General features: G+C 54.7%; 2 protein-coding genes across 2 annotated transcripts in view; both read left to right on the top strand.

Moving 5' to 3' along the window:
- Nucleotides 1–11,786, top strand: part of BLZF1 (basic leucine zipper nuclear factor 1) — a 36,427-nt gene extending 24,641 nt beyond the window's left edge. The window contains exons 4-8 of the mRNA XM_032979079.2: nt 115–399; nt 526–725; nt 3,555–3,683; nt 6,095–6,440; nt 10,284–11,786. Of these exons, the coding sequence (XP_032834970.2) occupies nt 115–399; nt 526–725; nt 3,555–3,683; nt 6,095–6,440; nt 10,284–10,466 (1,143 nt within the window). The 3' untranslated portion in view covers nt 10,467–11,786. The remainder of the gene's footprint in view (nt 1–114; nt 400–525; nt 726–3,554; nt 3,684–6,094; nt 6,441–10,283) is intronic.
- A 5,019-nt stretch (nt 11,787–16,805) lies between these two features.
- DKC1 (dyskerin pseudouridine synthase 1) overlaps nt 16,806–25,249 on the top strand; it is a 40,643-nt gene continuing 32,199 nt past the window's right edge. Inside the window, exon 1 of the mRNA XM_076058335.1 lies at nt 16,806–16,938. Within this exon, the coding sequence (XP_075914450.1) occupies nt 16,923–16,938 (16 nt within the window). The 5' untranslated portion in view covers nt 16,806–16,922. The remainder of the gene's footprint in view (nt 16,939–25,249) is intronic.

Here is a 25,249-nt window from a genome sequence, read left to right on the forward strand (position 1 = left end):
GCATGGTGGTTGTGGTGGCTGTGGTGGTTGTGGTGGCGACGTGGTGGTTGTGGTGGTTGTGGTGGTGACGTGGTGGTTGTGGTGGTTGTGGCTTGGCGTGGCTTGGCGTGGCAGGCAGGCGGGCAGGTGGAACTCACCGTGGTGCAGATCCAGGTGCCCAAGGAGGCCATACTTCACCACTCGGCGCGCTCGCTCCCCGCACTCGAGCTGGGAGTCAAACCGGACTCGCTGGAGGCCGGGGGCTCCGCCGCCACCGCCGCCGCTGCCGCGGCCGTCACCGCCGCCCTGCGCCAGGAGGTGAAGGAGCTCAAGGTGGAGGTGAAGCGTCTGGAGGAGTCGGAGAGGCGCCTCATGGATGACAAGGAGTCCGTCGTGAGCCAGCTACGCAGCCAGACCGAGGTGGGGTCGCGCGTGGGCCCTGTGGTGCGGCTGTGCTTCAGCGGTGCGGTCGGCCCCGCGTGCGCGGTGTGTCCGGTCACTCGCACACACACGCGCCCTGTGACCACCCCGCCCGCCCCGCCCCAGGTGAACCGGGAGCTGAAGAAGCTGCTGGTGGCGTCCGTGGGGGACGACCTGCAGTTCCACTTTGAGCGAGCGGTGCGCGAGAGGGGACGCCTGCAGGCCGAGGCGCAGGAGCTCTCGCGCAGCCTGGCGTCCGCCTCGGAGCAGCTCGAGAGGATCGGCATCCAGTGTGACGTGTGGAGGAGCAAGTTCCTGGCCAGCCGGTGAGTGCGTGCGTGTGTGTGTGTGTGAGTGTGCCTGGCTCTCCAGGCCTTAGGCCCCGGAAAGCCTGACTCTCTAGGCCTTATGCCCAGGAAATCGTGGTCCTCTATCCCCAGAAAAGTCTGCTTCTCTAGCTCCAGGAAAGTCTAGTTCCCTAAGCCCAGGAAAGCCTGGCTCTCTAGGCCTTCAGCCCAGCTGAGCCTGGCTATCTAGGCCCAAGAAAGCCTGGTCATCTAGGCCTTAGGCCCAGCAAAACATAGCTCTCTTGGTCTTAGCCTCAGATACAGGAGAGCCTGGCTCTCTAGGCCTGAGCCTCAGATACAGGAGAGCCTGGCTCTCTAGGCCTGAGCCTCAGGTACAGGAGAGCCTGGCTCTCTAGGACTGAGCCTCAGGTACAGGAGAGCCTGGCTCTCTAGGCCTGAGCCTCAGATACAGGAGAGCCTGGCTCTCTAGGCCTGAGCCTCAGATACAGGAGAGCCTGGCTCTCTAGGCCTTAGCCTCAGGTACAGGAGAGCCTGGCTCTCTAGGCCTGAGCCTCAGATACAGGAGAGCCTGGCTCTAGGCCTGAGCCTCAGGTACAGGAGAGCCTGGCTCTCTAGGCCTTAGCCTCAGGTACAGGAGAGCCTGGCTCTCTAGGCCTGAGCCTCAGATACAGGAGAGCCTGGCTCTCTAGGCATTAGCCTCAGGTACAGGAGAGCCTGGCTTTCTAGGCCTTAGCCTCAGGTACAGGGGAGCCTGGCTCTCTAGGCCTTAGCCTCAGATACAGGAGAGCCTGGCTCTCTAGGCCTTGGCCTCAGGTACAGGAGAGCCTGGCTCTCTAGGCCTGAGCCTCAGGTACAGGAGAGCCTGGCTCTCTAGGCCTTAGCCTCAGGTACAGGAGAGCCTGGCTCTCTAGGCCTGAGCCTCAGGCACAGGAGAGCCTGAATCTCTGGGCCTGAGCCTCAGGTACAGGAGAGCCTGGCTCTCTAGGCCTTAGCCTCAGGTACAGGAGAGCCTGGCTCTCTAGGCCTGAGCCTCAGATACAGGAGAGCCTGGCTCTCTAGGCCTGAGCCTCAGATACAGGAGAGCCTGGCTCTCTAGGCCTTAGCCTCAGGTACAGGAGAGCCTGGCTCTCTAGGCCTGAGCCTCAGATACAGGAGAGCCTGGCTCTAGGCCTGAGCCTCAGGTACAGGAGAGCCTGGCTCTCTAGGCCTTAGCCTCAGGTACAGGAGAGCCTGGCTCTCTAGGCCTGAGCCTCAGATACAGGAGAGCCTGGCTCTCTAGGCATTAGCCTCAGGTACAGGAGAGCCTGGCTTTCTAGGCCTTAGCCTCAGGTACAGGGGAGCCTGGCTCTCTAGGCCTTAGCCTCAGGTACAGGAGAGCCTGGCTCTCTAGGCCTTGGCCTCAGGTACAGGAGAGCCTGGCTCTCTAGGCCTGAGCCTCAGGTACAGGAGAGCCTGGCTCTCTAGGCCTTAGCCTCAGGTACAGGAGAGCCTGGCTCTCTAGGCCTGAGCCTCAGGCACAGGAGAGCCTGAATCTCTGGGCCTGAGCCTCAGGTACAGGAGAGCCTGGCTCTGTAGGCCTTAGCCTCAGATACAGGGGAGCCTGGCTCTCTAGGCCTTAGCCTCAGGTACAGGAGAGCCTGGCTCTCTAGGCCTGAGCCTCAGGTACAGGAGAGCCTGGCTCTCTAGGCCTTAGCCTCAGGTACAGGAGAGCCTGGCTCTCTAGGCCTGAGCCTCAGGTACAGGAGAGCCTGGCTCTCTAGGCCTTAGCCTCAGGTACAGGAGAGCCTGGCTCTCTAGTCCTGAGCCTCAGGTACAGGAGGGCCTGGCTCTCTAGGTCTTAGCCTCAGGTACAGGAGAGCCTGGCTCTCTAGGCCTTAGCCTCAGGACAGGAGAGCCTGGCTCTCTAGGCCTGAGCCTCAGGTACAGGAGAGCCTGGCTCTCTCGCCCTTAGCCTCAGATACAGGAGAGCCTGGCACTCTAGGCCTTAGCCTCGGGACAGGAGAGCCTGGCTCTCTAGGCCTGAGCCTCAGGTACAGGAGAGCCTGGCTCTCTAGGCCTGAGCCTCAGGTACAGGAGAACCTGGCTCTCATTTGGAAGGATTTGAGAAACCATTTCGGCTCTTAATTGATTGTTCACGCTTACGGTGGCTTTCAGACCGCATCCATTATTTTCGTCTCCCCCCTCTTTTCCGAACATAGATGGACTCGTCCATCTGAACAAACTGTCAAATCGCTCTCCGTAGTGCTAACGTTAAAAAACTGCCACTTTTTTAAAATTGTATTGCTGTGGTTTTCACACCTGATGACGATTGCTTGTATTGCGGTCGAAACGTCGTGAGAGTTTTATTGTTTTATATTTGTATTATTTTATTGTTTGTGACTTTACCGAAAGAACCAAGAATATAATAACAAAACAGGTGTTAAGATGTTAAAACTCCAAACTGAAACCTTTTACGAGGAATCATGTTACAGCATTAATCACAATGCTTGTGGTCAGAATGCAAACCAAAAACAAACTCTGATAATATTTGATGATGCGTTGTCCTTGAAACTGATTGTTCCACACCAGAGACAGCTTTATTTTGAGCCTCGTCTCAAACGGTGTTAGACCAGAGGACGCCAAAGGACGCCAAAAGGCTTCCTCTATTTGTTTGTGTTTCTCCCTTGCGATGGGACTTTGTAGGATGAACGTTGTTGAGATTTATAAGGGTCACGGGGTGACCAGTCAGGTCTGAATCGGCCTGTAACAAGGTGGGGTCGCCCTGACGAGGGGTTGGCAGCTGTGGGGGGCTAGTCAGCCCGAAGGCGGCAAGGGGGGAGCTTTGTGCTGTGCGGCGAGCGTGCGCAGGGTCATGTCGGAGGAGGTGGCGGGCGCCCGCGTCCACGCCCTGCGCTTGTTCCGCGAGGCGCAGAGCGCCGTGCACGACCTGTTCAGCGAGCGCACGCAGCTGTGCGTCGACCTGCAGGACACGCACCGGTGAGCCTCCGGACGGGCGTCCCTGTCGCGCAGGGGATGGGCTCCGACTCCCGGTCACGTAGCCTGACTCCTGGCCCGCCCACCGTCATGAAGGCCCCGATGATTTGCGAGCAGGGGGGTCGGGTGACTCCGACAGCACGAAGAACTGCCCACAGCCCCGGCCTGTCGATGCTATCATCGACCTTGACCAGGTCAATAAAGCAGAGGTGTCGGGTCTTTTTGACACGTTAGGAGGCTTTTTCGACCAATATCATGCCTAATACAGTAAGACCTTGGCTTGCGAGCATGATTCCTTCCGGAAACGTGTTTGTTATCCAAAGCACTCGTACATCAAATCACTCGTTGTATATCAGTTGTGATCACGTGACGCTCGGCAGACGAAGCGTACTACGCGTACTGCTCGTGTTGTAAGACCATCGCTCGTTTGTCAAATTAAAATTTACTTACAAATTTTGCTCGTCTTGAAAAACACTCGCAGGCCAAGTTACTCGCAATCCCAGGTTTTACTGTACAGGTTATTTTTGGGGTTAGATAGCAAAGATAGATATATAAATGTGTCGTTCAACCCGCCACCACCCAACACAGCCATTGAGTAAGGTTTGTTACGTTAACAGAACGTGCCAATTTGTTACGAGCACAACACAGAGGTAGTGTTTTGGAGAGTTAATCCACGACATTTACAATTGTATATCTGGCTGTGGCCTGGTGAAGCTCGTTGTAATTACTGGTGAAACGTCGTACTCTGATTGTAAATGTTGTGGCTTGGCTCTCCAACACACCCCGGTTAGTGCTGTGCTAGTGACGAATTGGCCACGTTGTGTTTACGTGACAACCCTTCCTAGTTGGCTGTGTCGGGTGGTGGAGGGTTTTAACGACATTCATATATTCACGCGATCTAACCCAAAAAACCTCGATATTGGACGGTGTAGGTCTTGTTGGAATTCCCTACACCTCTGCTGTAGCAAACAGACAGAGAATATGGCATCTGTGCAGGACCGCCCTTTCCTGAAACCGCATTGGGGCTCCGCAAGCCTCTCCTCAGCGTGCCTGGCAAGGCGATGCTGAATAATCCTTGCCAGGACCTTTCCCGGCACACTGAGGAGTGAGATGCCCCTGTAGTTGTTACAGTCTGTGCGGTCCCCCTTCTTAAAGAGGGGGACCACCAGGGCATCCTTCCAATCACACTCACACATACACAGGTACACACGAACTCACACACGTTTACACACGTGTACATACACACGTGTACACACACGTGTACACACACACGTGTACACACACACTCACACACGTGTACACACACACACTCACGCACGTGTACACACACTCACGTGTACACTCACACACGTGTACACACGTGTACACAACAACCGCCATTCGCCACTAAGTGGCGGTGACGTCACCACGACGCTTGTGCCAGGCTATGTGCACCCTGAGGCCACGTGAAGTGTCGAACGCCCGCTGGCAGGAGGTCACGGGGCAGACCCAGGTGCCACGGGTCGACTGACTGAGATGACTGGCTGATGCACCACCTGTGCCCCCTACTGTGCCAACCTGCTGTGCTTTAGCCACCCGGCGCTCCGCTCGCTGTTGTGAGCGTCGCTCCTCCGCCCTCCGTTGTTGTTGGAGGGCGACTGCCTCCAACTGCCCAGTAGCATCCTTCACGAGCCTCCTCCACAGAGGCCGATCTTGACACCGCTGGTACCGGTCATCGGCAAGTCCACTCAGCTCCACGTCCTCCTGTACCACATCACTCCATCTCTTCTCTAGCCCGTGCCGCGCCCGCTTAGCCCCCTCAATCCGGCCAAACAAAAGCTGTTTCGGCATGCGGTGGCTGGGCATGCGGGCTACATGACCCAGCCATCGCAGCCTTGCCTGCCAGAGGAGCTCACCGATGGGACCCTGCCCAGATCTTTCAAGGATTTGTGAGCTCCTCACACAATCCAGTCTGGTTAAACCCAGGATGGATCGTAGGCAGGCCAGCCTAAGTGTTTCTAACCGGCGAAGATGTTCCATTAGGGGGGTCCACGTTTCGCAAGCGTAGAGAAGGGAGGGAATGACCGTGGCCGAGAAGACCTGAAGCTTAGTGCGGAGCGACAGACCAGGTAGCTTCCACACAGCGTTACGCAACCGATGAAAAGATATTGCCGCTCGACTGATTCGGAGTGAGACCTCTGCTGTTAAACTGGAGCCAGTCATAAGCACACTGCCCAGGTACACACACACGTGTACACACACACGTGTACACACACACGTGTGCACACACACACGTGTACACACACACACTCACGTGTACACACACACTCACGTGTACACACACACGTGTACACTCACACACGTGTACACACACTCACACACACGTGTACACACACACTCACACGTACACACGCGTGTGTGCGCGTGCGCTCCAGGCTACTGGAGGAGCTGGTGCTGGCGCTGCAGTGGGGTAGGCAGCCCACGTACTCGCTGGGCACGCGGCGCGCCCACAACAGCCTGGAGCTGGCAGAGGCGTGCACCACGCTCGCCTCACTGCTCACGCAGCGGCTGCTGGGCGGCGGCAGCGGTTCGGTGAAGTCATCGCCGCCACCAGCTGCTGCCGGTGGTGCTGGTGGTGCTGGTGGTGCTGGTGGTGGCGGTGCTGCTGGTGGTGGTGGTGCTGCTGGTGGTGCTGGTGGTGGTGGTGGCGGTGGTGCTGCGGTGGCTGCGCAGCCTCCCGCACAGCTGTGCAGCACGGCCGCTGAGAGGATGGCGCAGCAGGTGAGTGGCGACCGCTAGTGGCGGTTGTGGTGGTGTGTCTGTACGTGTCTGTACATGTCAGTGCGTGTCTGTACGTGTCTGTACGTGTCTGTACATGTCAGTGCGTGTCTGTACGTGTCAGTGCATGTCAGTGTGTCTGTGTGTGTCTGTGTGTGTCTGCAAAACAACCCCCTACCTCCTCGCGGTGCCGGACGAGCAACTCTGTCGTGGACGGTGCTGTGGGGGGAGGTCCAATTTTTATTGGCTCCTCCCCTCATGGCATATGTGTCCACCACAGGGGCTAAACGGGGGCTCTGAACGGGTGCTAGGGGCTGGTAACCCCTCCACCTTCAAATAATTACCACTAAACCACGAATTAAGTATATAACTAATAAGCTTGTGCCGGAGGCCCTGGGGGGCCAGGCGTCTATGACGTCTCCTGGCCAAACCCCAATTGGCGGAGCCAGGAGATTGAATATCTACCCTCGGGGTTCCTCCAGAAACAACGAAAAACCACTACGGGTGGCCACGTGGAATGTTCGAACGCTCACTGCGGAGGAGAGGCTGCCACTCCTCTGTCGGGAGATGGACCGGTATCGCCTGGATCTATGTGGCATTCAGGAGGTCCGGTGGACCGGCTCTGGCTCCTACCACCATGAGGGGTGGACAGTCCTCTACTTGGGGCAGCAGACTGCCAAACAACAGGGTGTAGCTCTTCTTTTGAACAAAAGAATGAATGGGGCGTGGGAGCATGGCGGTGAGGTGTGGGAAGCTGTAAGCCCCAGGCTACTTTGGGCTCGCATTCCCATCAACCGGAGGCGAGGAGTGGTGGTCGTGGTTACTTAAGACCCCACCGAAGATGAACATCCGTGGAGGGATGCAGGCAAAGCCGATGAGTCAGATGCCTTCTATGACCTGTCACAGGTGCTGGCTAAAGTGGCCCCTCGGGATAGAGTCATCTTGTTGGGTGACTTCAATGCCCGGGTGGGTCATGATGCTTGCACCTGGTCTGGAGTGATTGGAGGGCATGGGCCAGATCAGCTCAATAACAACGGTAGGAGGCTGCTAGATTTTTGTGCAGCCCATGGGCTTGTAATTACCAACACGCTGTTCCGGCATCGGCGCATCCACACAACATCATGGATGCATGCCGGGTCCAAGCAAGAACATCTGCTGGACTACATAGTGACGGACCAGCGGATGCGAGCCCATGTCCTTGACACCAGGACCTACCGTGGAGCTGATCTGCCCTCTGACCATCGACTAGTCATCTGTAAGATGCGCCTGCCATTCTTCCACTCCGGTGGTGGGTGTACACCCAGGATCCCATTCCAACCTAAAGTGGCCTGGTCTCGGTTATCTGATGAAAGTTGCAAGCGAGAATTTCATCATCGCTTGCGGCTGGGATTGGCATCTTCCCCGACTCCTCCTGATATCGAGGGTAAATGGGCGAGGTTTAGGACTGTGACTCATGCAGCTGCAATGGCTGCTTTGGGTACGCGGTCCAGACCTCCCCAGAGACCCTGGCTGACAGAGCCGGTGTTCAGGATGGTTGAGAAAAAGCGACAGGCCCACTGTCATCGGCTACAGAATCCCACGTCAGAGAATGAGGAGGCTTACCGCAGCCTTCGCTCGGAGGTTCGGAGAGCCGTGAGGCGCCGCAAGGATGGGTGGTGGTCGCGGGTTGCTGAGGAGATGGAGTCTGCCTCAGTGGCCCATGATCACAAATCTCTATTTAACTCCATCAAAAAAGTAACCTTCAGCGCCACACCTATTACCATCATTAGGGGAAAAAACGGTAATCCAATCTCCGACCCCCAGGAACAGGTTCGCAGATTTGCTGAGCATTTCTGTGAGGTCCTGAGGGACGGAAAATCCCTCAGCCAGGAAAACATCGTGGCACAAAGTGAGGATGACCCTGCTGAGGCTGCGGTGCCTCAAATATTGGAAGAAGTCACCCCCTGTGAGTGGCTGGCTGAGGTGCCATCTGTTGAGGAAGTACTGAAGGCGATCCGGAGTCTGAGACCAGGAAAGGCAGCGGGCAGAGATGATCTCTCAAGCGAAATGCTGAGGGAGGGCGGCGTTTGTCCACAGACTGCCCTATATGACATCATAACAACAGTCTGGACCACTGGACGGGTTCCGCAGGATTGGAAGGATGCCCTGGTGGTCCCCCTTTTTAAGAAGGGGGACCGTACAGACTGTAACAACTACAGGGGCATCTCACTCCTCAGTGTGCCGGGAAAGGTCCTGGCAAGGATTATTCAACATCGCCTTGCCAGGCACGCTGAGGAGAGGCTTGCGGAGCCCCAATGCGGTTTCAGGAAAGGGCGGTCCTGCACAGATGCCATATTTTCTGTCCGTCTGTTACAGCAGAGATGTAGGGAATTCCAACAAGACCTAAATCTATGCTTTATTGACCTGGTCAAGGCCTATGATACCATCAGTAGGCCTGGGCTCTGGGTTGTTCTTCGTGCTTTTGGAGTACCTGACCCTCTGCTCAAGATCATTAAGGACCTTCATGATGGTGAGCGGGCCCGGGTAAAACTACGTGGCCGGGAGTCAGAACCATTCCCTGTACACCTTGGGGTGTGACAGGGATGTCCTCTGGCTCCCACATTATTTAACATCTATTTTGACCATGTAGTTCGTGAAGCCTTCAATAGCTGTACCGGGGGAATCTCCATATGGTACAGATATAATGGGAGGCTGATCGATGCCCGGGTGCAGTCAAGGGATGGCTCCCTATTGCTCAGCCATGTTATGTATGCTGATGATTTGGTAATAACTGCTCATTCAGAGGAGGAGTTGGAGACGCTACTGCTGAGACTGGAGCGTGCCACTAAGAGGTGGGGCCTTACCATCAGCCCCACCAAAACTAAGCACCTGCCTGGGTATTTTGTACCATCGGACACTCCATCCCCACAACTCCCAATCGGTGATGGGGCCGTTGTGGAGAGAGTGGAGAGTTTCCCATACCTGGGCAGTGTGCTTATGACCGGCTCCAGTTTAACAGCAGAGGTCTCACTCCGAATCAGTCGAGCGGCAATATCTTTTCATCGGTTGCGTAACGCTGTGTGGAAGCTACCTGGTCTGTCGCTCCGCACTAAGCTTCAGGTCTTCTCGGCCACGGTCATTCCCTCCCTTCTCTACGCTTGCAAAACGTGGACCGCCCTAATGGAACATCTTCGCCGGTTAGAAACATTTAAGCTGGCCTGCCCACGATCCATCCTGGGTTTAACCAGGCTGGATTGTTGAGGAGCTCACAAATTCTTGAAAGATCTGGGCACGGTCCCATCGGTGAGCTCCTCCGGCAGGCAAGGCTGCGTTGGCTGGGTCATGTAGCCCGCATCCCCAGTCACCGCATGCCGAAACAGCTTTTGTTCGGCCGGATCGAGGGGGCTAAACGGGCGCGGCACGGGCTAGAGAAGAAATGGAGTGATGTGGTACAGGAGGACGTGGAGCTGAGTGGACTTGACGATGACTGGTACCAGCGGTGTCAAGATCGGCCTCTGCGGAGGAGGCTCGTGAAGGATGCTACTGGGCAGTTGGAGGCAGTCGCCCTCCAACAACAACGGAGGGCGGAGGAGCGACGCTCACAACAACGAGCGGAGCGCCGGGTGGCTAAAGCACAGCAGGTTGGCACAGTAGGGGGCACAGGTGGTGCATCAGCCACTCATCTCAGTCAGTCGACCCGTGGCACCTGGGTCTGCCCCGTGACCTCCTGCCAGCGGGCGTTCGACACTTCACGTGGCCTCAAGGTGCACGTGGCCTGGCACAAGCGTCGTGGTGACGTCACCGCCACTTAGTGGCGAATGGCGGTTGTTGTTGTTGTTGTTGCGCCGTGTCCGCGCCGCTCTGCAGGTGCTCAGGATGACCGAGGTGAGGATGACCGATCCGATGCTCGTGGACGACGCCGCCGGCGGCGCCGCCGGGCGCCTGCTGACGAGCAAGCCGAGCCCCGGGCGCTTCCACCCCTACACACGCTACGAGCACATCACCTTCACCTGCTGCAGCCGCTGCACCGGCGACATCGTCGTCGTTTGATGACGACGGCGGCGGCGGCGGCGGCGATGGCGTGAACGACGATGATGACGACGATGATTACGGCGGTGACGATGATGACGACTGTGACGATGAGGATGGTGACGATCACGACGATCACGACGATGACGATAACGACGATGGTGACAATGATGATGACGATGATGGTGACGATGGTGACAATGATGACGATGGTGACGATGATGGTGGCGATGGTGACGATGGTGACGATGGTGATAATCATTACGACGGTGACGTTAATGATGAGTGTTATTTCTTTGGTCGACAAAAACCTCAACACGGAGTCTGTGTGTGTGTCTGTGTGTGTGTCTGTGTGTGTTTCTGTGTGTGTTTCTGTGTGTCTGTGTCTGTCTGTGTGTGTCTGTGTGTGTTTCTGTGTGTGTCTGTGTGTGGGTCTGTGTGTGTGTGTGTCTGTGTATTTGTTTGTGTCTGTGTGTATGAGTGTGTGTGTGTCTATGTCAGTCTGTGTTTCTGTGTGTGTGTCTGTGTGTGTGTCTGTGTGTGTGTTTCTGTGTGTGTGTCTGTGTGTGTGTTTCTGTGTACGTGTGTTTCTGTGTGTGTTTCTGTGTCTGTGTGTATGTGTGTGTCTGTGTGTGGGTCTGTGTGTGTGTCTGTGTGTGGGTCTGTGTGTGGGTCTGTGTGTGGGTCTGTGTGTGTCTGTGTATTTGTTTGTGTCTGTGTGTATAAGTCTGTGTGTGTCTGTCAGTCTGTGTGTGTTTCTGTGTGTGTGTTTCTGTGTGTGTGTGTCTGTGTGTGGGTCTGTGTGTGGGTCTGTGTGTGTGTCTGTGTGTGTGTCTGTGTATTTGTTTGTGTCTGTGTGTATGAGTCTGTGTGTGTCTGTGTCAGTCTGTGTGTGTCTGTGTCAGTCTGTGTGTGTGTCTGTGTGTGTGTCTGTGTCTGTGTGTGTGTGTCAGTCTGTGTGTGTGTCTGTGTGTGTTTCTGTGTGTGTGTCTGTGTGTGTGTGTGTCAGTCTGTGTGTGTGTGTCTGTGTGTGTATGAGTCTGTGTGACAAAGGTTCCCCGTATAGCCTTAACAGACCGTTCTGGGCAAGTGCTGCTCTCCACAACAGACACAAAGACACAAAGACACACACAAAGACACACACAAAGACAGACACGCACAGAGACGCACAGACACAAACACACAAAGACACACAGACAGACACACAGACACATAACCAGGTGTTGTTGTTGACACGAAGTGTGTCGAGTTGTTGTTGTTGGCTGTACTTCTGCACCACCATCACCAATGCTGCCAACGCAGCAGCAGATTCACCGTGTTCAATAAAATTAAAAAAACGTGCGTGGAAATTCCACATTCCCGTGCCAGGGCCCGGTATAACCCACGTGCTCACCTCTAGTGGGAGTTGTGATGCAGCAGTGGCATCTCCAAATATTGTGGGTGAGTGAGTAGTGGGTGAGTGGTGAGTGAGTAGTGGGTGAGTAGTGAGTGAGTGGTGAGCGAGTGAGTGGTGAGTGAGTAGTGCGTGGGTGGTGAGTGGTGAGTGACACGTACTACTCACACGTGAGTGAGTAGTGGGTGAGTGAGTGAGTAGTGGGTGAGTGGTGAGTGACACACGTGCTACTCACACGTGAGTGAGTGGTGAGTGAGTGGGGAGTGAGTGGTGAGTGACACTACTCACACGTGAGTGAGTGGTGAGTGACACACCTACTAACACGTGAGTGGGTAGTGAGTGGTGAGTGAGTAGTGGCTGAGTGGTGAGTGACACACGTACTACTCACACGTAAGTGAGTGGTGAGTGAGTAGTGGGTGAGTGACACGTACTACTCACGTGAGTGAGTGAGTAGTGGTGAGTGACAGACGTACTACTCACACGTGAGTAGTGAGTGAGTAGTGAGTAACACCCGTGCTAACACGTGAGTGAGTAGTGAGTGACACACGTACTACTCACGTGAGTGAGTGGTAAGTGACACCCGTGCTAACGCGTGAGTAGTGGGTGAGTGGTGAGTGACACACGTACTACTCACACGTGAGTGAGTGGTGAGTGCCACACGTACTACTCACGTGAGTGAGTGGTGATTGAGTAGTGAGTGAGTGACACACGTACTACTCACGTGAGTGAGTAGTGAGTGAGTGACACGTACTACTCACACACGTACTAACCGACGGCCCACGCTGGCTGTGTAGACGTTCACTACCTGTGTAGATGTTCACTACCTGGGTAGATGTTCACTACCTGTGTAGATGTTCACTACCTGGGGAGATGTTCACTACCTGTGTAGATGTTCACTACCTGTGTAGATGTTCACTACCTGGGGAGATGTTCACTACCTGGGGAGATGTTCACTACCTGGGGAGATGTTCACTACCTGGGGAGATGTTCACTACCTGGGGAGATGTTCACTACCTGTGTAGATGTTCACTACCTGTGTAGATGTTCACTACTGTGTAGATGTTCACTACCTGTGTAGATGTTCACTACCTGTGTAGATGTTCACTACATGGGGAGATGTTCACTACCTGTGTAGATGTTCACTACCTGGGGAGATGTTCACTACCTGTGTAGATGTTCACTACCTGTGTAGATGTTCACTACCTGGGGAGATGTTCACTACCTGTGTAGATGTTCACTACCTGTGTATATGTTCACCACCTGGGTAGATGTTCACCACCTGTGTAGATGTTCACTACCTGTGTAGATGTTCACTACCTGTGTAGATGTTCACTACCTGGGGAGATGTTCACTACCTGGGGAGATGTTCACTACCTGTGTAGATGTTCACTACCTGTGTAGATGTTCACTACTGGGTAGATGTTCACTACCTGTGTAGGTGTTCACTACCTGGGGAGATGTTCACTACCTGTGTAGATGTTCACTACCTGGGGAGATGTTCACTACCTGTGTAGGTGTTCACTACCTGGGGAGATGTTCACTACCTGTGTAGATGTTCACTACCTGGGGAGATGTTCACTACCTGGGGAGATGTTCACTACCTGGGGAGATGTTCACTACCTGTGTAGGTGTTCACTACCTGGGGAGATGTTCACTACCTGTGTAGATGTTCACTACCTGGGGAGATGTTCACTACCTGGGGAGATGTTCACTACCTGGGGAGATGTTCACCGCCTGTGTAGATGTTCACTACCTGTGTAGATGTTCACTACCTGGGGAGATGTTCACTACCTCGCCAGGTGAGCTCTGTGTGCCCGTGGTAAGTTTCGCGTCTCCGCGGATTTCCCTCCGGATTCGCCGTTCCACGTTCAGTCGACACCGCCACGCGTGCTAAGAGTTCAGCTGCTGATGATGCTGATGATGCTGATGGTGATGATGATAGTGGTGGTGGTGATGATGATGGTGATGATGGTGGTGATGATGATGATGGTGGTGGTGATCATGATGGTGGTGATCATGATGGTGGTGATGGTGATGGTGGTGATGATGATGATGGTGGTAGTGGTGGTGGTGATGATGATGCTGATGATGGTGGTGGTGATGATGATGATGGTGTTGATGATGGTGGTGGTGGTGGTGATGATGATGATGGTGGTGATGATGATGGTGGTGATGATGGTGGTGGTGATGATGGTGGTGGTGATGGTGGTGGTGGTGATGATAATGATGGTGGTGGTGATGATGATGGTGATGGTGGTGGTGATGATGATGGTGATGGTGGTGATAATGATGATGGTGATGATGTTGATCATGATCATGGTGATGATGGTGGTGATGATGGTAAGCAGGCCACTTGATTGAGCCGCCAGCATTTGGGATGTGCCAGCGAGTTGCTGCTGCTGCCCACGAGTCTCTGCTGCTGCTGCCCTCGAGTCGCTGCTGCTGCTGCCCACGAGTGGCTGCTGCCCACGAGTGGCTGCTGCCCACGAGTCTCTGCTGCTGCTGTCCACGAGTGGCTGCTTCCCACGAGTCTCTGCTGCTGCCCACGAGTCGCTGCTGCCCACGAGTCGCTGCTGCTGCTGCTGCCCAGGAGCTCGGGCGCGTCAGCTCAGTGGGGGCCTTGCACGTGGCGTTCTGAGTTTGTGGCGTCCGCCGAGGATTGCGAAGTGTCACGGGCGACGTCCTCCACTCCACCGCTGGATGAGACCCGGGACCGATTCCCGCTCGCGGCCACCGCCGGCGATTCTCCGGACCGGTCCTGGGGGGGCCTCCCCTAGGTCGGCTCAGCCTAAAGAACGAGTTAAACATCGGGAAGACAAAGGCGGCCGGGCGTGCGGGTCGGTGGCCACCCACCGCCTCGTGCTGCCACTGCCTTCACGTTGCCAGCAGCACTTCGCCCCAGGAGTCTGTTGAAGGCGACACGGGCTGGGGATCTTTGTCTATAGGTGCACCTAGCCTGGCACAGCAGGGGCACAGCTGCTGGTGGTGCACCTAGCCTGGCACAGCAGGGGGCACAGGTGGTGGTGGTGCACCTAGCCTGGCACAGCAAGGGGTACAGGTGGTGGTGGTGCACCTAGCCTGGCACAGCAGGGGGCACAGCTGCTGGTGGTGCACCTAGCCTGGCACAGCAGGGGCACAGCTGCTGGTGGTGCACCTAGCCTGGCACAGCAGGGGCACAGGTGGTGGTGGTGCACTTAGCCTGGCACAGCAGGGGCACAGGTGGTGGTGGTGCACCTAGCCTGGCACAGCAGGGGGCACAGGTGGTGGTGGTGTACCTAGCCTGGCACAGCAGGGGGCACAGCTGCTGGTGGTGCACCTAGCCTGGCACAGCAGGGGGCACAGGTGGTGGTGGTGCACCTAGCCTGGCACAGCAGGGGGCACAGCTGCTGGTGGTGCACCTAGCCTGGCACAGCAAGGGGCACAGGTGTTGGTGGTGTACCTAGCCTGGCACAGCAGGGGCACAGGTGGTGGTGGTGCACCTAGCCTGGCACAGCAAGGGGCACAGGTGGTGGTGGTGTACCTAGCCTGGCACAGCAGGGGCACAGGTGGTGGTGGTGCACCTAGCCTGGCACAGCAGGGGCACAGCTGCTGGTGGTGCACCTAGCCTGGCACAGCAGGGGGCACAGGTGGTGGTGGTGCACCTAGCCTGGCACAGCAAGGGGCACAGGTGGTGGTGGTGCACCTAGCCTGGCACAGCAGGGGGCACAGCTGCTGGTGGTGCACCTAGCCTGGCACAGCAGGGGGCACAGCTGCTGGTGGTGCACCTAGCCTGGCACAGCAAGGGGCACAGGTGGTGGTGGTGCACCTAGCCTGGCACAGCAAGGGGCACAGGTGGTGGTGGTGCACCTAGCCTGGCACAGCAAGGGGCACAGGTGGTGGTGGTGCACCTAGCCTGGCACAGCAAGGGGCACAGGTGGTGGTGGTGCACCTAGCCTGGCACAGCAAGGGGCACAGGTGGTGGTGGTGCACCTAGCCTGGCACAGCAAGGGGCACAGGTGGTGGTGGTGCACCTAGCCTGGCACAGCAAGGGGCACAGGTGGTGGTGGTGCACCTAGCCTGGCACAGCAGGGGGCACAGCTGCTGGTGGTGCACCTAGCCTGGCACAGCAAGGGGCACAGGTGGTGGTGGTGCACCTAGCCTGGCACAGCAAGGGGCACAGGTGGTGGTGGTGCACCTAGCCTGGCACAGCAAGGGGCACAGGTGGTGGTGGTGCACCTAGCCTGGCACAGCAAGGGGCACAGGTGGTGGTGGTGTACCTAGCCTGGCACAGCAAGGGGCACAGGTGGTGGTGGTGCACCTAGCCTGGCACAGCAAGGGGCACAGGTGGTGGTGGTGCACCTAGCCTGGCACAGCAAGGGGCACAGGTGGTGGTGCATCGGCCAATCATCTCGGTCGGTCGACCCCACGGCACCTGCCGGGTCTGCCCCGTGACCTCCGCCTGCCAGCGGCGTTCCACACTACACGTGGTGGCCTCAACGTGCACCCAGCCTGGCACAGGCGTCGTGGTGACGTCACAGACACGAGGTGGGGGCTGTGGGGAGGTGGGGGCTTTGGGGGGGGTGAGGTGGGGGCTGTGGGGGGTGAGGTGGGGGCTGTGGGGGTGAGGTGGGGGCTGTGGGGGGGTGAGGTGGGGGCTGTGGGGGGGGTGAGGTGGGGGCTGTGGGGGGGGTGAGGTGGGGGCTGTGGGGGGGGGGGGTGAGGTGGGGGCTGTGGGGGTGAAGTGGGGGCTGTGGGGAGTGAGGTGGGGGCTGTGGGGGGGGGGCTGTGGGGGTGAGGTGGGGGCTGTGGGGGGTGAGGTGGGGGCTGTGGGGGGGGGTGAGGTGGGGGCTGTGGGGGGGGCTGTGGGGGTGAGGTGGGGGCTGTGGGTTGTGAGGTGGGGGCTGTGGGGGTGAGGTGGGGGCTGTGGGGGTGAGGTGGGGGCTGTGGGGGTGAGGTGGGGGCTGTGGGGGGTGAGGTGAGGGCTGTTAGTGATGACGCAGCATCCGGTTAACCCTCTCCCGCCAGTCCTCCCTCCGCGCATGCGCACTGCGCCCAGCGCGTGCTGCTGAACACCACGTGCAAGAGGAGAGGCCCAGGCGAGCAGCATGGCGGAGGCGGCAGGTGATGTGATGGTGATGAGGGGTGGTGGTGAGGAGTGGTGAGGGGAGAGGAGTGGTGAGGGGAGTGGTGAGGAGTGGTGAGGGGAGTGGTGAGGGGTGGTGAGGAGTGGTGAGGAGTTGTGAGAAGTGGGGAGTGGTGAGGAGTGGTGAGGGGAGAGGAGTGGTGAGGGGTGGTGAGGAGTGGTGAGGGGAGTGGTGAGGAGTGGTGAGGGGAGAGGAGTGGTGAGGGGTGGTGAGGAGTGGTGAGGGGAGTGGTGAGGAGTTGTGAGGGACTCTGCTGCCTGAGAGTCGCCGCCGTCTCGCCCTGCGGTGAGACGGCGGTGGGGAGGGAGTGGAGCTGAGAGAGAGTGGAGCAGGAGAGGGTGAGCAGAGCGGCGTCTCTCCCCGTCTGTCTCTGTCCGTGTCTCCCCGTGTGTCTCCGTCTCTCTCTGTCCGTGTCTCTCTCCGTGTCTCCCCGTGTGTCTCCCCGTCTCTCTCCCCGTCTTTCTCCCCGTCTCTCTCCGTCTCTCTCCCCCTCTCTCTCCCCGTCTCTCCCCGTCTCTCTCTGTGTCTCTCCCCCTCTCTCTCCGTGTCTCCCCGTGTGTCTCCCCGTCTCTCTCCCCGTCTTTCTCCCCGTCTCTCTCCGTCTCTCTCCCCCTCTCTCTCTGTGTCTCTCCCCCTCTCTCTCCGTGTCTCCCCGTGTGTCTCCCCGTCTCTCCCCGTCTCCGTGTCTCTCTCTCCCCGTCTCTCTCCCCGTGTCTCTCTCCGTGTCTCTCTCTCCCCGTCTCTCTCCGTGTCTCTCTCCCCGCTGTTGTCGCGCCTCTTTCCTCTCGCGCGAGACGCGGGCCGATCCGAGGTTTCGCCGTCCCCGCCGCGTCTCGTGTGGCGATGTTAGAACACGACACCAGCGCCACGACACCACCACGACACCACCAACACGACACCACCAACACGACACCACCAACACGACACCACCAACACGACACCACCGCCACGACACCACCACACCACCACCACGACACCACCACCACGACACCACCACACCACGACTACAGCAGCAGTAGCAGCAGTAGCTAGAACACTACACGACTACAGCAGCAGTAGTAGCAGTAGCAGCAGTAATAGCAGCAATAGTAGCAGCAGTAACAGTAGTAGCAGCAGTAGTAGTAGCAGCAGTAGAACCAGCAGCAGTAGCAATAGTAGCAGCAGTAGAACCAGCAGCAGTAGCAATAGTCGCAGCAGTAGAACCAGCAGCAGTAGAACCAGCAGCAGTAGAACCAGCAGCAGTAGAACCAGCAGCAGTAGCAATAGTAGCAGCAGTAGAACCAGCAATAGTAGCAGCAGTAGAACCAGCAGCAGTAGAACCAGCAGCAGTAGAACCAGCAGCAGTAGAACCAGCAGCAGTAGAACCAGCAGCAGTAGCAATAGTAGCAGCAGTAGAACCAGCAGCAGTAGCAATAGTAGCAGCAGTAGAACCAGCAGCAGTAGCAATAGTAGCAGCAGTAGAACCAGCAGCAGTAGAAATAGTAGCAGCAGTAGAACCAGCAGCAGTAGAACCAGCAGCAGTAGCAATAGTAGCAGCAGAGCATCTAGACCACACCGCCACGACTACAGCAGCAGCAGGCCGCGTCTAGGCCCTGCTGTGATCCTGATGGTGGTGGTAGTGGTGATGAGGTGGTGATGATGATGAGGTGATGATGTGATGATGATGATGTGGTGATGATGATGTGGTGATGATGAGGTGATGTTGAAGCAACCACGTGGTGCGGACCACGTGGCTGCGCGTGGCTATTCGGGGTAGGCCTCAGGCTTCGTGCAGGGCGCTGGCGGCACGCACGTGCGGTGATGGTGATGTGGTGATGGTGATGTGATGATGATGTGATTGATGGTGATGTGGTGATGATGTGATGGTAATGTGGTGATGATGATGTGGTGATGATGTGATGGTAATGTGGTGATGATGATGTGATGGTGATGTGATGGTGGTGATGTGATGGTAATGTGGTGATGATGTGATGTGATGATGATGTGATGGTGATGTGATGGTAATGTGGTGATGATGTGATGGTATGATGTGATGATGATGTGATGTGATGGTATGATGTGATGATGATGTGATGTGATGGTGATGTGATGATGATGTGATGGTGATGTGATGGTGATGATGATGTGATGGTGATGTGATGATGATGTGATGGTGATGTGATGGTGATGTGATGATGATGTGATGGTGATGTGTTGATGATGTGATGATGATGTGATATGATGGTGATGATGATGTGATGTGATGATGATGTGATGATGTGATGGTGATGTGATGATGTGATGGTGATGTGTTGATGATGTGATGGTGATGTGTTGATGATGTGATGATATGATGATGTGATGGTGATGTGGTGATGGTGATGTGATGATGATGTGATGGTGATGTGATGATGATGTGATGGTGATGTGATGATGATGTGATGGTGATGTGATGATGATGTGGTGATGGTGATGTGGTGATGTGGTGATGATGTGGTGGTGATGTGATGTGATGGTGATGTGGTGATGGTGATGTGATGATGATGTGATGGTGATGTGATGATGTGATGGTGATGTGATGATGATGTGATGGTGATGTGATGATGATGATGTGATGGTGATGTGATGATGTGGCGATGGTGATGTGGTGATGATGTGATGGTGATGTGTTGATGATGTGATGGTGATGTGGTGATGGTGATGTGGTGCTGGTGATGTGGTGATGTGATGTGGTGATGATGTGATGTGGTGATGTGATGGTGATTTGGTGGTGGTGATGATGTGGTGATGTGATGGTGATGTAATGGTGATGTGGTGATGGTGATGTGGTGGTAATGTGGTGATGTGATGGTGGTGGTGTGATGGTGATGGTGATGTGGTGATGGTGATGTGGTGATGTGGTGATGATGTGGTGGTGATGTGATGGTGATGGTGATGTGATGATGATGTGATGGTGATGTGATGATGTGATGGTGATGTGATGATGATGTGATGGTGATGTGATGATGATGATGTGATGGTGATGTGATGATGTGGCGATGGTGATGTGGTGATGATGTGATGGTGATGTGTTGATGATGTGATGGTGATGTGGTGATGGTGATGTGATGTGGTGATGTGATGTGGTGATGTGGTGATGATGTGATGTGGTGATGTGATGGTGATTTGGTGGTGGTGATGATGTGGTGATGTGATGGTGATGTAATGGTGATGTGGTGATGGTGATGTGGTGGTAATGTGGTGATGTGATGGTGGTGGTGTGATGGTGATGGTGATGTGGTGATGATGCGGTGATGATGTGATGATGATGTAATGGTGATGTGGTGATGATGTGATGATGATGTGATGATGATGTGATGGTGATGTGGTGATGGTGATGATGATGTGGTGATGATGTGATGATGTGATGTTGATGCTGTGATGATGATGTGGTGATGGTGATGTTGATGTGGTGATGATGTGATGGTTTGATGTTGATGTGATGATGTGATGGTGATGATGTGATGATGTGATGGTGATGTGATGATGATGTGATGATGATGATGTGATGGTGATGTGATGATGTGATGATGTGGCGATGGTGATGTGGTGATGATGTGATGGTGATGTGATGGTGATGTGGTGATGGTGATGTGGTGATGTGATGATGTGATGTGGTGATGGTGATGTGATGTGGTGATGTGATGTGGTGATGGTGATGTGATGATGATGTGATGTGGTGATGTGATGGTGATTTGGTGGTGGTGATGATGTGGTGATGTGATGGTGATGTAATGGTGATGTGGTGATGGTGATGTGGTGGTAATGTGGTGATGTGATGGTGGTGGTGGTGATTTGATGGTGGTGATGTGATGGTGATGTGGTGATGATGCGGTGATGATGTGATGATGTGATGGTGATGTGGTGATGATGTAATGGTGATGTGGTGATGATGTGGTGATGATGTGATGATGATGTGATGGTGATGTGGTGATGGTGATGATGATGTGGTGATGGTGATGTGGTGATGATGTGATGATGTGATGTTGATGCTGTGATGATGATGTGGTGATGGTGATGTTGATGTGGTGATGATGTGATGGTTTGATGTGATGATGTGATGGTGATGTGATGGTGTGATGTTGATGTGATAATGATGTGATGTTGATGTGGTGATGTGATGTTGATGTGGTGATGTGATGGTGATGTGGTGATATGATGTGATGATGGTGATGTGATGGTGATGATGATGTGGTGATGGTGATGATGTGATTGTGATAATGTGATGGTGATGATGTGATGGTGTGATGTTGATGTGGTGATGATGTGATGTTGATGTGGTGATGTGATGGTGATGTGGTGATGTGATGATGGTGATGATGGTGATGATGTGATGATGGTGATGTGGTGATGATGGTGATGTGGTGATGATGTGATGGTGATGTGGTGATGATGTAATGGTGATGTGGTGATGATGTGATGGTGGTGATGTGATGGTGATGATAATGCGATGGTGATGATAATGCGATGGTGATGATGATGCGATGGTGATGTGGTGATGATGATGTGATGATGCGATGGTGATGTGATGATGCAATGGTGATGTGGTGATGATGCGATGGTGATGTGATAATGCGATGGTGTGATGATGGTGATGATGTGTGATGGTGATGATATTTAAATCTGCATGAATGTGTTTACAGTACATCCACTCAAACCTTGATGGACATCTCCACCTGACTTTCAGTTTTCACTCCTTAGTGTGTGTGAGTATCGTGTGTGTGAGTGTCGTGATTGTGAATATCGTGTTTGTGAGTATCGTGTTTGTGAGTATCGTGTGTGTGAGTGTCGTGTGTGTGAGTGTCGTGTGTGTGAGTGTCGTGTGTGTGTGTGTGTGTCGTGTTTGTGAGTGTCGTGTGTGTGTGAGTGTCGTGTGTGTGAGTGTCGTGTGTGTGAGTGTCGTGTGTGTGAGTGTCGTGTGTGTGAGTGTCGTGTGTGTGAGTGTCGTGTGTGTGAGTGTCGTGTGTGTGAGTGTCGTGTGTGTGTGTGTCGTGTTTGTGAGTGTCGTGTGTGTGAGTGTCGTGTGTGTGAGTGTCGTGTGTGTGAGTGTCGTGTGTGTGAGTGTCGTGTGTGTGAGTGTCGTGTGTGTGAGTGTCGTGTGTGTGTGTGTGTGTCGTGTTTGTGAGTGTCGTGTTTGTGAGTGTCGTGTGTGTGAGTGTCGTGTGTGTGAGTGTCGTTTGTGTGAGTGTCGTGTGTGTGAGTGTCGTGTTTGTGAGTGTCGTGTGTGCGAGTGTCGTGTGTGCGAGTGTCGTGTGTGCGAGTGTCGTGTGTGCGAGTGTCGTGTGTGTGAGTGTCGTTTGTGTGAGTGTCGTGTGTGTGAGTGTCGTTTGTGTGAGTCGTTTGTGTGAGTGTCGTGTGTGTTAGTGTCGTTTGTGTGAGTGTCGTGTTTGTGAGTGTCGTGTGTGTGAGTGTCGTGTTTGTGAGTGTCGTGTGTGTGAGTGTCGTGTGTGTGAGTGTCGTGTGTGTGAGTGTCGTGTGTGTGAGTGTCGTTTGTGTGAGTGTCGTGTGTGTGTGTCGTTTGTGTGAGTGTCGTGTGTGTGTGTCGTGTTTGTGAGTGTCGTGTTGGTGAGTGTCGTGTTTGTGAGTGTCGTGTTTGGGAGTGTCGTGTTTGGGAGTGTCGTGTTTGTGTGTCGTGTGTGTGAGTGTCGTGTGTGTGAGTGTCGTGTGTGTGAGTGTCGTGTTGGTGAGTGTCGTGTTTGTGTGTGTCGTGTGTGTGAGTGTCGTGTTTGTGAGTGTCGTGTTTGTGAGTGTCGTGTTTGTGAGTGTCGTGTGTGTGAGTGTCGTGTGTGTGAGTGTCGTGTGTGTGAGTGTCGTGTGTGTGAGTGTCGTGTGTGTGTGTGTCGTGTTTGTGAGTGTCGTGTGTGTGAGTGTCGTGTTTGTGAGTGCCGTGTGTGTGAGTGCCGTGTGTGTGAGTGCCGTGTGTGTGAGTGTCGTGTTTGTGAGTGTCGTGTGTGTGAGTGCCGTGTGTGTGAGTGTCGTGTTTGTGAGTGTCGTGTGTGTGAGTGTCGTGTGTGTGAGTGTCGTGTGTGTGAGTGCCGTGTGTGTGAGTGCCGTGTGTGTGAGTGCCGTGTGTGTGAGTGCCGTGTGTGTGTGAGTGCCGTGTGTGTGTGAGTGCCGTGTGTGTGTGAGTGCCGTGTGTGTGAGTGCCGTGTGTGTGAGTGCCGTGTGTGTGAGTGCCGTGTGTGCGAGTGCCGTGTGTGCGAGTGCCGTGTGTGCGAGTGCCGTGTGTGCGAGTGTCGTCTGTGTGTGTCGTGTGTGTGAGTGTCGTGTTTGTGAGTGTCGTGTGTGTGAGTGTCGTGTGTGTGAGTGTCGTGTGTGTGAGTGTCGTGTGTGTGAGTGTCGTGTGAGTGAGTGTCGTGTGTGTGAGTGTCGTGTGTGTGAGTGTCGTGTGTGTGAGTGTCGTGTGTGTGAGTGTCGTGTGTGTGAGTGTCGTGTGTGTGTGTCGTGTGTGTGAGTGTCGTGTGTGTGAGTGCCGTGTGTGTGAGTGCCGTGTGTGTGTGTGCCGTGTTTGTGAGTGTCGTGTGTGTGAGTGTCGTGTGTGTGAGTGTCGTGTGTGTGAGTGTCGTGTGTGTGAGTGTGTGTGAGTGTCGTGTGTGTGAGTGTCGTGTGTCTGAGTGTCGTGTTTGTGAGTGTCGTGTGTGTGAGTGTCGTGTGTGTGTGAGTGTCGTGTGTGTGAGTATCGTGTGTGTGAGTGTCGTGTGTGTGAGTGTCGTGTGTGTGAGTGTCGTGTGTGTGAGTGTCGTGTGTGTGAGTGTCGTGTGTGTGAGTATCGTGTGTGTGAGTATCGTGTTTGTGAGTATCGTGTTTGTGAGTATTGTGTGAGTATCGTGTGTGTGAGTATCGTGTTTGTGAGTATCGTGTTTGTGAGTATCGTGTTTGTGAGTATCGTGTTTGTGAGTATCGTGTTTGTGAGTATTGTGTGAGTATCGTGTGTGTGAGTATCGTGTTTTGTGAGTATCGTGTTTGTGAGTATTGTGTGAGTATTGTGTGAGTATCGTGTGTGTGAGTATCGTGTGTGTGAGTATCGTGTTTGTGAGTATTGTGTGAGTATCGTGTGTGTGAGTATCGTGTTTGTGAGTATTGTGTGAGTATCGTGTGTGTGAGTTTCGTGCGTGTGAGTGTCGTGTTTGTGAGTTTCGTGCGTGTCAGTTTCGTGTGTGTGAGTGTCGTGTGTGTGAGTGCCGTGTGTCTGAGTGTCGTGTTTGTGAGTATCGTGTGTGTGTGTCGTGTTTGTGAGTGTCGTGTGTGTGAGTGTCGTGTGTGTGTGAGTGTCGTGTGTGTGAGTGTCGTGTTTGTGAGTGTCGTGTTTGTGAGTGTCGTGTTTGTGAGTGTCGTGTTTGTGAGTGTCGTGTGTGTGAGTATCGTGTTTTGTGAGTATCGTGTTTGTGAGTATTGTGTGAGTATCGTGTGTGTGAGTTTCGTGCATGTGAGTGTCGTGTTTGTGAGTTTCGTGCGTGTCAGTTTCGTGTGTGTGAGTGTCGTGTGTGTGAGTGTCGTGTGTGTGAGTATCGTGTGTGTGAGTATCGTGTGTGTGAGTATCGTGTGTGTGAGTATCGTGTGTGTGAGTATCGTGTGTGTGAGTATCGTGTGTGTGTGTCGTGTTTGTGAGTGTCGTGTGTGTGAGTGTCGTGTGTGTGAGTGTCGTGTTTGTGAGTGTCGTGTTTGTGAGTGTCGTGTGTGTGAGTGTCGTGTGTGTGAGTGTCGTGTGTGTGAGTGTCGTGTGTGTGAGTGTCGTGTGTGTGTGTCGTGTGTGAGTGTCGTGTGTGTGAGTGTCGTGTTTGTGAGTGTCGTGTTTGTGTGTGTCGTGAGTGTCGTGTTTGTGAGTGTCGTGTGTGAGTGTCGTGTGTGTGTGTCGTGTATGTGAGTGTCGTGTATGTGAGTGTCGTGTTTGTGAGTATTGTGTGTGAGTGTCGTGTGTGTGAGTGTCGTGTGTGTGAGTGTCGTGTGTGTGAGTGTCGTGTGTGTGTGTGTCGTGTGTGTGTGTGAGTGTCGTGTTTGTGAGTGTCGTGTTTGTGTGTCGTGAGTGTCGTGTTTGTGAGTGTCTTGTGTGAGTGTCGTGTGTGTGAGTGTCGTGTGTGTGAGTGTCGTGTGTGTGAGTATCGTGTTTTGTGAGTGTCGTGTGTGTGAGTGTCGTGTTTGTGTGTGTCGTGTTTGTGAGTGTCGTGTGTGTGAGTGTCGTGTGTGTGAGTGTCGTGTTTGTGAGTGTCGTGTGTGTGAGTGTCGTGTGTTTGAGTGTCGTGTGTGTGAGTGTCGTGTGTGTGAGTGTCGTG

The sequence above is a fragment of the Petromyzon marinus genome, assembly GCF_048934315.1.
Source record: "Petromyzon marinus isolate PM22_M1 ecotype Great Lakes invasive population chromosome 70 unlocalized genomic scaffold, UKy_Petmar_22M1.pri1.0 chr70_unloc.3, whole genome shotgun sequence".
NCBI lineage: Eukaryota > Metazoa > Chordata > Hyperoartia > Petromyzontiformes > Petromyzontidae > Petromyzon > Petromyzon marinus.